The following is a 15,536-nucleotide window of genomic DNA, read 5'->3' as shown; positions in this document are numbered from 1 at the left end:
ATAAATTTGGTCTAAAATTGGAGAGAGACAATATTGATCTATTTTGAAAAAAATTGAGTGACTATATTGCTCTATTAGTATAACATTTTTCTTACCAATAAATTTTTATATAAATATTAGTACTTAATTTTGTAAAAAAAATATTTATACTTAATTAATTTTAATCTTATAACAAATGGATTAAAAAATATATTTCAATTATTAAAAAAATAGAACAAAATTGAATTAAAGAGACATAATTATGGACTAAATTAATTTAAAGAGATATATATGAAAACTATATTGAAATCAAGACAATGACATTTGACAGTGACACTAACACGTGACATTATCTTGTCAGGTGACAATGACAGTGCCATATGTCACACTAGTGACCTGACACATAACAATCAATTTTTTTGCAAGAGAATAAAATAAAAAATTAAAAAAAAAACAAATTGACATGTGACACGTCGTTAACGACTTTAATAATTTTTTTTTCTAAAAGGGACCTAATTGAGACACTTCTACAAAAGTTGGAGTGCAATTGAAACTTTTTTATAGCGGAGATTAGATTAACACACTCCTACCAAAGTGGAGACCATCAGAGTAATTATATCTAAATTTTAACTAAAAAATGTTTTTCTTAAATTACAAATTGTCGTGGGTTTTATTAGTTTTTGTGGAACTCTGGTAATAGTGATCAATGTTAGATATGTCAAAATGAGTTTCAATTCATGAGTTAATTCAACTAACCACGAGTTTGAGTCGGGTTGGGTTGAGAAAATTTCATTTTTTTTAAAAGTCGGTTTGCTCAATAATATTTAAATAGTCATTAATTTTTGGCTTACCAAAAAGTGAGAAGAGTTGAACGGATTCATTTTTATCTCAACCCATAATGAACCAATCCATGTGACCAAATTGACTCACTTTGACATCCCTTAATTTTGTAATGGTATTTTTGTTTCACTACGTAATATTTTGTGTAACAAATATCATTAATTTTTGGTGACAAATATTTTTTTATCATAAAATGTTATTTTTGGAGTAGATAGATATATTTTGTTTTATATGAAAAATAAATTTAATGTCTTTAAATTAAAAATCATCTTTAATTTGTAAACATTAAATTTAGTTTCAATATAGAGTGATATTTTTTGTAACAAATATCATAAATATTCGGCAACAAATGTTTTCTTAACATAAAATGTTATTTTAAAGTAGTCATAGATATATTTATTTTATATGAAAAAAACAACAACTGTATTTAAATTGAAAAGCATAATTACTTGCTACTTTAAAAGAACAGAGAAAATTATTTGAGTTGAAACATTTTATTTTTAATTATGTATATTCACGGACAATAAATACACATCTTCATTGTAACTCTTTTTTTTCCATCAAACTCTAATTGGGAAGCGGTGTTGCTCAAAATTTATTACTAGGAAGACAAGATGGGGGAATTTGTTTGCCATAAGAAGAACCTTTCACGTTAAAACAATAATTCTTTAAATGTTTTCCTCTCTTTCCACCAGAACTCCACAAATCAATGTCTTCCAGAGTTACGTTTTGACATGGAAATTCCATACTGCAATTTAAATTCACTGCAATATCAGTAGCACTGATTCCTCTAATATTTTTGTATGAAACATTGCTGATTTGCACGTACGAAGATTTCTGCAATAAATTAAAATAATCATGTTATGGCAGCAACAATTATTCTTGTATTAGGTTAGTAATTAATTCCGAAATAATGTACACAATTTGGAATGAGTTTGTAATAGTTGTAAAATAAAATCATTTCAATATTAGAAAAATAATTAGGAGTTCAACTTCCGACAATTTTGAGAAATAAAGTTTGGTGAGTTTAGAAAGGAAGACGAGAGAGGTTGTGAGTTAATCTTCTTTCACTGACAAAAAAATAACAATTAATATTATCGATAAAAAAAAATTAGAAGTAGAAACTTACCGTAAGATCGCAGTTATGTTCAGGACAATATTGTTGATTGATGAAGATGGGAGTTTTCACATTAATCATGACGATGTCTTCATAGATGAAATTTGAAATGTTTAAAGGTGTCTTTGATGGATTGGGCCATGTTTTGATTTGGACACCATTCATAGAACCGTTGAAGGTGCAATTCCTGACAACTACATCTTCCACAGGTAATTCATGTGGGTTTCCACCACCAAGGCTTCCGACACTAATTCCATGACCTGGGCCACAAAAAACATCTGTAATTCGAACATTCTTGGTGCCAGAAATCATAGCAACGCAGTCATCGCCTGTCCCAATTTTCACACTCGTGATGTTTATTCCATTTGTATGAGATATTTTGATTCCATCTGTGTTTCGATTGTTAGTAGGGCTTGTTAAGGTTAGGTTTGTGAAGGTCATGTTCCCACATCCGAACACTATGAAATGGCCACCTTTACTATCAACAGAGTGCAAATTTTCAATGCGACCGTTGGTGATGAAGTCAAAAACCATGCTCTAACGAATCATTGAACCAAACGTGTTAGTTAATTTGTCTAATTAAAAAAAAGGAAGAAGAGAACAATGATATATTAACACTCTAACAAATTCATAAAAGTTTATTATTTTTAAGGGTTAAATATGTTTTTGATCCTTAAACTTTGATGCGATATTGAAATTTGTCTATGTCCAAAATTTTGATACATTTTGGTCCCTAAACTTTAAGAATGAATAAATGTAGTCTTTTTAACTCAATTATGTTAGTTTTTTTTATGTGTCAAATGCATTTCATGCTAGCAGGAAAACATGTTTGAGACGTAAAAAAAATTAATGTAATTGAGTTAAAAAGATTATATCGATTCATTTTAAAAGTTTAAGAATCAAAATACATTAAAGTTTCGAACATAAACAAATTCTAATTTTACATCAAAATTAAAGGACTAAAAACACATTTAATTATATTTTTAATTATTAAATTATTCTTAAAAACAAGTTAAGTGGGTGTCAAAAAAGATTATTTTTGAAAAGAAAAAAAAAATGAAGGAAAGAGAAAATGTACCGTGAAAAGAATTTGACATGAATCGTTTTGACATTTTTTGCGAGTGGCAGTTCCTTGACCATTGAAAGCGCCACCTCCATTGACGCTGAGTTTGTCAATATATCTGAAATTTATCCATTTTTGGTCAACAAGCATTGATGGATCAATCGGAGCCTTGAGATCACCGTTGATTTGGAAGGTTGTTGAACCTTTGCACGGACCGTTAAATATAACGGATTTCGACATGTAAGTTCCATGTGGAATCAAAACTGTTGACTCTCCGTTCCACTTGCATGCATCACTCCACGCTCTCACAAATGCCTTCAACACAATATAACACTTGTATTAAATTTTTATAAACTATTATTTCCTTTTATTGTACACTATTAATATGGTTTAATAACATTTTCAATTAATGAAGAGTTAAAAGTATCCACAATTAACGCCTTCCATTATTACTTTTGGACTTTTCTTCGTAATAACTAAACATATGTTTGGCTTTTGGTATTTTTTTACTTATTTTTTTAAAAAAGGGTTGAATATAGTTTTTGTCTTTCAATTATTATAAAACAATTATGTTTTTTCTCTAAATTAAATTATAAAGAATTTTCTTCTTGTATTTTATAAAAATGATGCAAAGCATCTTCCCAAAAAACTAAAACAATATGTAGAAGTTGTATTATAATTTCGTGAAACTTTGTTTGTCATTGAAAAAACACTATGAATACCGTTTGGTTGAGAAGATGTTTTACATAACTATCAAAACTAAATATTTTATAATTTATTTTAAAGATAAAATACTATATTTTTTATAATAGTTTGACGATGAAAAATATATCTAATTCTTTCTTTAAAAATATGTTTCATAACGAACTTTGAATACCAAACTATATATCTTAAAATTAATAATGGTGTCTAACACAATTTTATATATAAAAAAGAATTTTGAAATTAGTTATAAGAAATTCAAACCGAAGTAACATCATTCAAAATAATATGGTAATAGAAAAAAAACTAAAAATGCTCACCACACTATTATCAGTGTTGCCGTCTTCAATGGCTCCGTAGTCTTTGACATTGAAAACCCTTTGTGCTTCTGCAGCATATGCTAATAAAAATAACATAAACAAATACTTCGCACACATTTTTTCTTCTTCTATATTATCTAATCTTTCTTCTTTTTTCTCTTTCGTAAGCTATCCCTTTTATGATTCTATTGTTTTGATCGTAGTGTCTCCCTTTACATGTATATATAATTGTTTAAGGAATGGAATGGGTTTAAAAAGATAAATTTCTATATAAAATTATTTATTGTATTCATTAAATGTAATAAATAATTATTAAATTTAATTCATAATGTCAATAAATATAATATTTATGAAATATAATTCTTTTCTCTACATATTTAAATACTGATTATAATATTGAAAAAACGTAAAATTTAATATAATTAAATGATTTTTTAAGGACAATTCAAATGAAATAATGTAAAGTTAAATATATAATAAATTATGTCTTAATTATCTTCTAAAAATATTTATTGGAAACAACATTTGAACTCACGTTGTATACTTGCTCTCAAGCCACGTTGTCATATTTCCTTTTTTTTTTATTGACTTGCATCAAATAATGAGATTTAAAAAAATGTGAAACAATTTATTATAATCGAAAAGTATTAAAGAAATTAATTTAAAAGATTTATAAGAATAACATAAAGATCAAATATCAGTAAGAAACTGTAAATCTCCATTCTTTTTGTTTAGTTTTTGTTTTAGTAGAATACACTTCAAAATTAATATTTTATAATGGCACATATTTACTTGCAGTTATATTAAACTGACCTTATATTTTAAAATTTATATTATATTTACATTAGATTAAAACCGACGGAAAATTTAAGACTTTTAATTGATATTTTTCTTTTATTTTTTTTTTGGGTTAAAATTCTCTTTTCCTCTTGATTTTTGCTTCAATTATTTAATTTGGTCTTTTCATTTTTTTTCCGATTAAGTATCAATCTTTGTTAAAACAATTTAATTAGGTTGTTTATATTAGTCCGTTAACATTATTTTGTTCCTGATATTTAATTTTTTTTTTAATTTTTTATATTTACTTTTTAATTTTTTTTTCAACATGTGAGGTCCTTGTCTGGGATAATGTTAGTATTATTTTGTATTCAATTTAATTTTTATATTTAAAATTTTGACTCAATTGAGTCTCATTTCTTTTAAATAAAACAATGTGTACTCTCTTCAAAATATGACTAAAATAGTAATTAAATTTAATTACAATTTATATATATATATATATATATATATATATTAATATAAGTTTTTAGAATTTATGCATAAATTACTCCACTCTAATATTAAAATTAATTTTATTTTTAATTTTTAATTTTTAAAATATAACTATTTTAAACAAATAATGATTTTAAAATATTAAAAATGTAAATGTAAAATGATACTTGAAATTTAAAAGTTAAAAGATGTAAAATATATAAAGTTAAAAGATGTAATTTATAAGTTAAAAGACGTAAATGTATTTGTCACTTTAAATATATATAAATAAGTTTAGAAAGGAAAATATATATTTTCAAGTTATTTCGAATATTTAAATTTAAAAGTTACTAGTTAGCGTCTTCTACATTTACATTTTTAATATTAAAAAAATTATAAGTTTAAAATAAGTATTTTTTAAAATTTAAATTAAAAAAAAATTAATTTCAATATTTAGGTGGAGTGATTTGATCTATAAATTCTAAAAAAATATTTTAAGATTTATATATAACTTGTAGTTAGATTTAATAATTAATTTGGTCTCATCTTGGAGAGGAACGACATTTCTTCTTTCTAAAACAAATTGGAAGTTAATTGAGTCAAAATGTTAAATATAGAGACTAAATTAAATTTAAGACACTATCATATGACGAAGTGACACTCACATGTGGTACTGATACTAACATATGTCACCAACAATACAACATGACACTAACATTACCACGTGGCTCAACAAGGACATGATATGTGATAAAACAAATTTACAAAAAAACCAAAAAATAAATAAATTGGAAATACTACATGTGGCATGTACAAAGATGTCCCTATCTAACGAAAAATACCTAACTAAATCATTTTAACAAAATTAAAACTTAATTAAAAAAAAGGGAGGAGACCAAATTAAATAATGAAATAGAAGATTGGGCAAATATAAGGCTCTAACTGGTTATAGAGTCATGATCTTAATGCAGGTGATTCATTCAAAGTAGGTCACCGAGAAATCATACTGAAGTTTGATGATCATACTAAGTGTCAGGAATGGACCTAAAGTTACTTTAAAGAGAACTCTCAGAACATAGATGATTGCATCTTAGTAAATCTAGCTTCACTACGTCCTTATCATATTGAAGTTTACTTTTTTGGCTCCAAACTGTTCTAACATCCTTATTGCATTAAATCAAGATTTTCAATACATCACATTTGTTTCATGCTTTTCATATAAACCAAACATTGTTTTACTCAAGTCAAACTCGTTTAAACTTTGTGTATTCTACCAAATCCATGTGGATATGGCACTTGTTGTACTACAAACTACCCATTATACTTGTTAGAAAAATTGATTACCATGGAGCATCAACATTAACATATGTTTAAAAATAATAGTAAAGTTCATCAATTTCTCTTTATACTTGTATTGTTCTTTTATTTAAATTGGTTTTCAATAAGAATTTGATTTGAATGAGTTTCGAAGATATACCTATTTGATTAAGTGGGCATTTTTGTATTTTGGGGTTCATTTAAATTTAAATTTGTAAAAATAGGTCCATTGAATTTTATTTTTTTTGCAAAACGAGGTCAAGTCATTAGGGTGGAGGACGACATTATAGGTGAAGTCGTCCTCCACCCTGCCGGTTTCTTTTTTTTTTTTCCAAAAGTAAAATCGTGATGGAGAAAGCCGATTTCTGTTCATTGTCAAAAAGTGAAGTCGTCCTCGCATATGACGACTTCACTTTTCACTTTTTTATATATTACCAAAATACAAGAAAGCTTTTGATATCTGTATGGTTTAATAAATGAGTGGCATAATTCATTTGAAAGACATTGATTTTAAATTTAAATAAACTGATTCAATTTATGATTGACCTAGTTGCTTTTGGAGTGGGGGGTTTTGAGAGGAGTAGCAATGGTTTGAGAAGGTTAACATAATTGCATGCATTATGACATGGGAAGATGCATGTTGGTGAAAATTAAATGCAGGGGACAGGCTTCCTATGGGTTAACCTGCGCTGATGATGTCTCCATAAGCAAAGTACAGTATTGATGTTAGATGAAAGCTTTAGTAATATATATAAAAAAACTTGAAAAGTGAAGTCATCATGTATAAAGACGACTTCACTTTTTGACATGAACAGAAACCGGCCTTCTAGAGTACGATTTCAATTATTGAAAAAAAAAAGAAACCGGTAGGATGAAGGACGACTTCACCTTTAATGTCGTCCTCCACCCTAACGACTTGACCCTATTTTGCAAAAAAAATAATAATTCAACAGGCCTATTTTTACAAATTTAAATTCAAATGGACCCCGAAATACAAAAAAACCGATTAAGTGTTTTGTCGAATTTGTAAGTTATTTTATTTTGATTAAGAACTTAATTAATTGATTTGTTGTTTTTTTGTTTTTATCATTGTATATTTCAATATGTTTTTGCATTAATTTGAGTTTAATTATTATGTTTGAATATTTCATTATGTGTTTATTATTTTATTTTTGTGATTGTAGTGGATTTCTTCTTGATTATACTTTATTAAAAACCTATTTTAGTCCATTAAAATCACTTAAAATGAGTATTCGAGTGATTTTCATAGATTAAAAAGTCCTTAATGATCCTAACACATATATGTTGTCATGTAATTATTTGGTATTACTAGTGAAGACATGGAATATAATGAAACCACAAACAAAAGAGCACTTCCTGAGGCATGTAGAATCACTGTCTTTAAGGACTTATTCGTAGTGTGTTGCGCAAGTCCCCAGAATACAATAGGAACTTTTTGAATTTTCTGAGGATTTTAGAACTAGCAAGAAAATACTCTTAAAAGAGTAATCAACCCAAGACAATAGAAGAAAATAATAGAAGGGAGAAGAGAGCTTGAGGAAAAGGAGAAAAGAATGAGAGGTGTTGTGTGTTTAGAAGAGCACTAAAGTCACCTATTTATAGGTGTGAATGAGGGATGGTGAAAGGCTGAAATTCATAGCATGTATGGAGAAAATTAATGCATGGCAACAATCACAATATTTTTTCCTGCAACGTACAACAAACCGACAACCATGCTTTCAAGATGAAATCAAAATGGAAGCACCTTTAGCATCAATATTAAAATTGTAGCAGCAAGAATTATGGCTCCTGCAACGTTTAGAATCTTTTGAAATAAAAAAAATGATTATTTTATAACAATCCTCCACATATTGCAAAGATAAGAAAAGAAAGATTAAAAGAAGAAAATCCTGGGTCTCATTAGATGTAATGCATCGGAGCTGGTATAGCAAGCTATATGAACCAATCCTAGACAAATAAACTTAACACACAATGTAGTTGGTATAGCAAGCTATATGAACCAAAGACACTTGATGTGTGTTCGTGGTTTATCAATCACAATACAGTCCCATAATTCTTGCTGTTAATGTTGTGTTGCGCTTACTAGGCCATGCACGTGCCCGATATTCATGAGTTCTCTAAAGATCATGCCAAGATCTTATACAAGCGGCCCCACTTGACACTCAAATAGGTGATTTCATCAAGTATATGCTGCAAATCATACACCACCGTAAGGGATATGAAAATCATTAAAAACTTTTTTTAAACTAAAATTCTTACACCACATCGAATTTTAATTTACAAAGTTTAACCTCTCAATAATGCAGTCTCTAACACACACACACACACACACACACACACACACACCATAAGAATGGACATAATTGATTCAAAAATCAATTTAGTGTTATCAGAACTAACAAGTGACTTCTTTTTACCCATATGAACCTTATTCATGGGATCTTCAATCACAAAGGTTAGGTTACCATCACTTGTTTGTTTGCAAGTGGCTTAAGTCTCATCCCCCTCGATGTTTCTAAAATCATATTTCTTTCTAGGGGTTTGGTCGAAGGATTTGCTCGATTCTGTTCTGACTTCACCTAATCGATGGAAATAGTTCCACTCTTTAGCCACTACTTAACCGGATTATGTCTCAATTGTATATGTCTATTCTTTCCATTATAGTTTTTGTTTTTAGTTATAGCTATGCTGATTGGCAATCACAATGTATTGATACAAATGAGGTTGGTTTCATTCCTAGAGGAATGTTTGCTTTGAAGTTTTTCTACCACTCAGCCTCACTACTAGGCATTTCGAGAGTAACAAACTCATATTCCATTGTTGATCTTGCAATAATTGTTTGCCTAGCTAATTTCCATGTAATCGCACCACTCCCAAGTGTGAATACATAACCACTAGGGGATTTTGTCTCATCTGAATCAGAGATTCAATTAGCATCATTGAACACTTCTAGTATAGCGGGAAATTCACTATATTCCATGGCATAATCCATTGAACCTTTTAAGTATCTCATAAGTCTTACGAGTGCATCCTAATGTTCTTGATTAGGACAATGAGTGTAGCTACTCAGTCTACCTACTACATAAGCAATATCAGGTCTTGAAAAGCTCATTAAGTGCAGTAAGCTTCCAATTATTTGGGCATACTGAGGTTGAGAAACAAATTCTCTTATATTTTTCATTAATTTAGAGTTAGCATGATAAGGGTACTCACTAATTTGAAGTTATAATATCCAAACTTCCTAAGAAGTTTCTCAATGTATTATTCGTGGGATAGTAATATACTATCTCCCTTCCTTATGATTCTAACACCCAAAATCACTATGGCTTCACCCATGTCTTTCATTTTAAATTTAGATCCTATAAACAATTTAGTTCTAGAGATTATATCAATGCATGTACCAAAGATTAAAAAATGTCATCCACTTACAAACATATAATGACACATTCACCATTTTCAGATTTGGAGTACACACACTTATCAACATCATTAGGTGAAAAACCATCACAAAGTAACACATTATCTAGTTTTTCATGCCACTGTTTTGCACACCTTATTTTCTTGACCAAGGAAAGCACACCCTTCAATTTGAGTCATATAAATTTCCTCCACTAATTCACCATTCAGAAAATTAGTCTTAACATCCATCCGGTGTATCACTAGCTTATGGGTAGCTGCTAGAGTTAACAAAACTCGAATATAGGAAACCCTAATCATAGGGGAAAGGTATCAAAGTAATCTATGTTGAGTTTTTAAATAAAACCTTTAGCTACTAATCTTGTCTTATATTTATCTATAGATTCATCAGGGTAATACTTTTTGTTAAAGATCCACTTACAACCAATGCATTTTGCTCCTTTAGGCAAATCTACTAAAGTCCAAGTTTTATTTTTCTCAATTGATTCAGTTTTAGTCCTAATAGCCTTATCCCACTGTTTTGCATCAGGAGCACTAGTAGTCTTTAAAAAACTTATTGGATCATTTTCAACTAAATAGGTATAAAAGTCATCTCCAAAAGAAGTTTCCTTCCTCTGTCTTTACTTCTTCTCAAACCCTCACACATGACATCATTATTATTATCTATAGGTTGTTCAGATATATCACTAACCTTTAAAGGATATATATGTTCAAAAAACTCAACACTTTTTGTCTCCACAATAATATTATGTTCAATCACATCACTTTTAAGAACAAGAAACCTATAGGCAACACTATGTTCAGCATAACCTAAGAACATACAATCAGAGGTTTTAAAGCTCATTTTCCTTTTCTTAGGATCAGGTAAAATTACTTTAGCTAGGCACCCCCACAATCTTAGATATTTAAGATTAGGTTGATAACCTCTTCACAACTCATAGGGAGTTTTACCAGTTTTGTTATTAGGTATCCTATTTTGTAAGAAGCATGCAGTAAGAATGGTTTTTCCCCAAAGGTTATCAAGTGCATTAGATCTAATAAGCATGACATTCATCCTTATGTTTGATTAAGTACACTTTAGTGTATCTAGAATAATCGTCTATAAAGGTTACAAAATAATTTTTACCACCTCTAGACATGGTTTGTTTTAAATAAGCTAGATCAATATGAATTTACCCTAACAATTCAGTTTGACGTTCTTCATGATAACATGTTTTCTTTTTTATTTTAGATTCTACACATACATCATATTTACCACTTTGTTTATCATGCATATTAATTAATCTTAGTCGTTGTAATTTTATAACATATGAGGAATTCACATGTCCTAATCTAGCATGCCATAGATCATGAGTCAACGATATAAGTGGAAGAACATGATTCATTAATAATTTCTGAAATATTGAGTACAACAAGACCTTGATCACAATATCTCTTTCCCATAAAAATATTTTTTTTTATTATAATTTTGTCAAATTCGAATGACACTTTAACCCTCACTTTTTTTAGTAGTGTTATAGAGATTAGATTAACTTTGATAGAGGGCACATGTAGCACATCACTTAAGGTCAGAGTCTTCCCAGATGTGAGTTTTAAAAGAACCTTTCCAATTCCTAAGACTGGTGTTGTCCTGGAATCATAAAGATAAACATGTTCTTCTCCATCCCTTACACTAGTGTAGGAGGTAAAAACACTTTTGTTTGCATAGATGTGCTTGGTAGCACCAAAATCTACCACCAACTTGCTCACATTGGTCTTCTCTTTGGGTTATATTTGTCCTAGAAAGATAAATCGTAACTATAGTATATTCCCTTTGGGTTATATTTGTCCTAGAAGGATTGTCGTTTCTTGCTCTATGCCTGGACTGAGGTGCATGATTGTTTGGCTTCTCACATATGAAGCAATTACCCTTTTTCTTAAAGGTGGGGTTAGATCCATTTGGACGGGAATTTCGAAAATTATTTTTCCTTTTGTGATCAAGTTTGTCTTCTACCATATTTGCCTTTGCCGATAATGCTTTGGCCCTTGCAATAGCACACTCCTTCATGTTGGTATCTTCTATTATGATGTGCGTAATTAGCTCTTGCAACGTCATTTGTTTGTGCATGTGTTTCAGTTATTGTTTGTAGGTAGTCCAGTATGACGACAATTTCTCGATCAAAAGTTCTGAAACAAACTCATCAGGCAGAAGTATGTTTTCTGCTTTGATATCTTCAAGTAGCTTATGATATTCGTTGATTTGAATCTTGATGTCTTTATCTTTGATCATCTCCCAGCGATAGTAATTCCCTATGATGAATCTTTGTCGGACGAATCCCAAATTTCTTTTGCTTCCTTATATGAGCAATACACATCGAACAAATCATTATACAAGGCACTAAGTAATGTGTGTCAACATACCTTATTTGCATGAGTCCAATCTTCGATTTGTTTTGTTGGAGTATTAGATTCGTCAAGTTTTGAAGTTGAGAGAGCAGTAGCTACTCTATACATGTCTAAAAGGGCAGACACACGTTCTTGCCAGCGGCAAAAGTTTTGTCCAGAAAATACCTTGATTTTTGATACATTTAGAAATGGTTTTGCAAAGACAGTCTGAGTTCCAAAAATGTTTTTATTATCTAGAGTAAAGTTGTTATTGTTGTCAGCTATAAGTCCTTAAGATTGTTGTAAAAATAGACAAACCACAAACAAAAGAGCACTTCCTAAGGCGTTATAATCACTATCCTTAAGGATTTATCTGCGGTGTGTTGCACAAGGGCCTAGGATACAATAAGAACTTCTCAAATTTTTTGAGGATCTCAAAACTAGCAAGGAAGTACTCTTAAAAGAATAATCAACCCAAGATAATAGAAGGAAATAATAGAAGGGAGAATAGAGCTTGAGGAAAAGGAGAAAAGAATGAGAGGTGTTGTGTGTTTAGGAGAGCACCAAAGCCACCTATTTATAGGTGTGAGTGAGGGATAGTGAAGGGCTAAAATTCATAGCACGTATGGAGAAAATTAATGCATAGCAACAGTCAAAATATCTTTTCCTGCAACGTACAACAAACCGGCAGCCATGCTTTCAAGATGAAATCAAGACAGAAGCACCTCTGGCATCAAAATTGAAACTGTAGTAGCAAGAATTATGGCTCCTGCAACATTTAAAATCTTTTGCAATAAAAAATGATCATTTTATAACAAAATATTAGCCGAACAAAGTACCCATGAAATACAAGTGGTGTAAAGAGAAAGTGTACATGAATTCATTCGGTAAAGGTTGTAATGATTAATCATTTTGAATTTTTTTTAGAGACTTGTTATGACTTTTGCATTGATATATGTGATTACCACGGTGATTAAGAGATGATTTGTTGACTTTAAAATTCTCTTTCTAAAGTATCAATTTTCTAAGATTAGATTCTTTTTTTAGTTTTGTTTCACTCAAGAACAACCAAAGTTTAAATTAAATATCTCTATTAGAGAGTGATGTTTTTTTGTCACAAATATTCTTTGTCATAAAATATTATTTATAAAGTAGTGATAAATATACAAATAAATTTAATGAATGTAAATTGAAAAGCATAATTATTTGCTAATTTAAAAGAGTAGAGAAATTTTATTTGTATTTGAATTGAAACATTTTATTTTAAATTATTCACGGACAACAAAACACAACTTAATTGTAACTTTTTTTTTTCATCTACAAACTCTAATAGGGAAGAGGGTTTCTCCAAATTCATTACTAGAAAGACAAGACGGGGGAATTTGTTTGCCATAGGAAGAATCTTTCACGTAATAATTCTTTAATTTTTTTCTTCTCTTTCCACAACAAAGTCAACAAATCAATGTCCTCTAGAGTTACGTTTTGACATGGCAGTTTCATACTGCAATTTAAATTCATTGCGATATCAGTAGCACTGCTTCCTCTAATATTTTTGTATGAAACATTGTTGATATGCACATGTGAAGATTTATATAGTAAATTAAAATAGTCATGTTATGGTACCAACAATTATTCTTTAGGTTATTAATCAATGCCTAATACCCAAAATGATGTATGCTAATTTTCAGAGTTTGTAATAGTTGTAAAAATCAAATCATTTCATTATTAGAAGAAGAAACTTACCGTAAGGTCGCCATTATGTTTAAAAATTTATTGTTGATTGATGAAGATGAGATTTTTCAAGTTAATCATGATAATGTCTTCATAGATGAAATTTGAAATGTTTAAAGGTGTCTTTGATGGAAAGGGCCATGTTTTGATTTGGACACCATTCTTAAAACCGTTGAAGGTGCAATTCCTGACAACTACATCTTCCACAGGTAATTCATGTGGGTTTCCACCACCACCAAGGCTTTCGACACTAATTCCATGACCTGAGCCACAAAAAACATTTGTAATTCGAACATTCTTGATGCCAGAAATCATAGCAACACAGTCATCGCGTGTGCGAAGTTTCACACTCGTGATGTTTATTCCATTTGTATGAGATATTTTGATTCCATAGGTGTTTCGATTATTGGCAAGGCTTGCTAAGGTTAGGTTTGTGAAGGTAGTGTTCCCATTTTTGAACACTATGAAAAATGGCCACCTTTAATATCAATAGAATGAAAGTTTTCAATGCGACCGTTGGTGATGAAGTCAATAACCATGCTCTAACCAATCATTGAACAAAACATGTTAGTTAATTAGTCTAAGCTTACAACAAAAAATAATAAAAGGAAAGGACACTACAATAAAATCTTTTAATAGCAACTGATTTTATAGACAAAAAATAATTAGTCACTGTAGTGAGTAATTCAGACACTAATTTATAAACTGAATATTATTAGTTTATAAAATAGTCACTATTATAAAAAAATATATTAATCAGTGACTAATTAGACTATAAATTGATCACTAACATTAACTACCAAAATTTTAACTACTAAAGGAATTATTGTTTAAATTGGTCACCAATACTACCAAGGTATTAACTATCAAAAGAATTAGTATCTAAATTGATCACTAATTATTAATGACCAATTTAAACACAAATTCTTTTGGTAGCCAAAATCTTAGTACCTAATTTCAGTAACCAACTTAGATTTAATTCACAAACTAATTATAAATATTTTAAGAATTTTCTTGTAACCAAAGAACAATGATGTATTAACACTCTAACAAATTTGTAAAAGTATAAGATTATAAAAGTTTATTATTTTTAATTATTAGATTATTATCAAAATCAAGCTAAGTGGTATAAAAATATTATTTTTGAAAAGAAAAAACAAAGGAAAGAGAAAATGTACCGTAAAAAAAAATTGACATGAATGTTTTGACACTTTTGACGAGTGGAAGTTCCTTGACCATCGAAAGTGCCACCTCCATTGATGGTGAGTTTGTCAACATATCTGAAATTTATCCATTTTTGGTCAACAAGCATAGATGGATCAATTGGAGCCTTCAGAACACCGTTGACTTTGAAGGTTATTGAACTGTCGCAAAAACCGTTAAATATAACACATTTCAATGCTTTCACTTGCAT

The 15,536-nt window shown here is 29.4% G+C and overlaps 1 protein-coding gene and 1 pseudogene across 1 annotated transcript; both read right to left on the bottom strand.

Moving 5' to 3' along the window:
- Window positions 1–1,290: 1,290 nt before the first annotated feature.
- LOC114164514 (exopolygalacturonase-like) lies at window positions 1,291–4,210 on the bottom strand. The gene is made up of 4 exons (XM_028049222.2): window positions 4,022–4,210; window positions 3,015–3,314; window positions 1,949–2,473; window positions 1,291–1,656 (listed from the first exon to the last, which is right to left on the bottom strand). Exons 1-4 carry the CDS (start codon window positions 4,136–4,138, stop codon window positions 1,408–1,410), a joined length of 1,191 nt encoding a protein of 396 aa, XP_027905023.1. The 5' UTR covers window positions 4,139–4,210; the 3' UTR covers window positions 1,291–1,407.
- Window positions 4,211–12,316: 8,106 nt separating this feature from the next.
- LOC146888661 (exopolygalacturonase-like) lies at window positions 12,317–15,536 on the bottom strand (annotated as a pseudogene).

Source organism: Vigna unguiculata, chromosome 1, assembly GCF_037176805.1.
Source record: "Vigna unguiculata cultivar grain cowpea cultivar isolate G323 ecotype 2 chromosome 1, ASM3717680v1, whole genome shotgun sequence".
Classification (NCBI taxonomy): Eukaryota; Viridiplantae; Streptophyta; class Magnoliopsida; order Fabales; family Fabaceae; genus Vigna; species Vigna unguiculata.
Note: the sequence above shows the minus strand (reverse complement) of the source record. Positions and strands in the feature narration are given on the sequence as shown.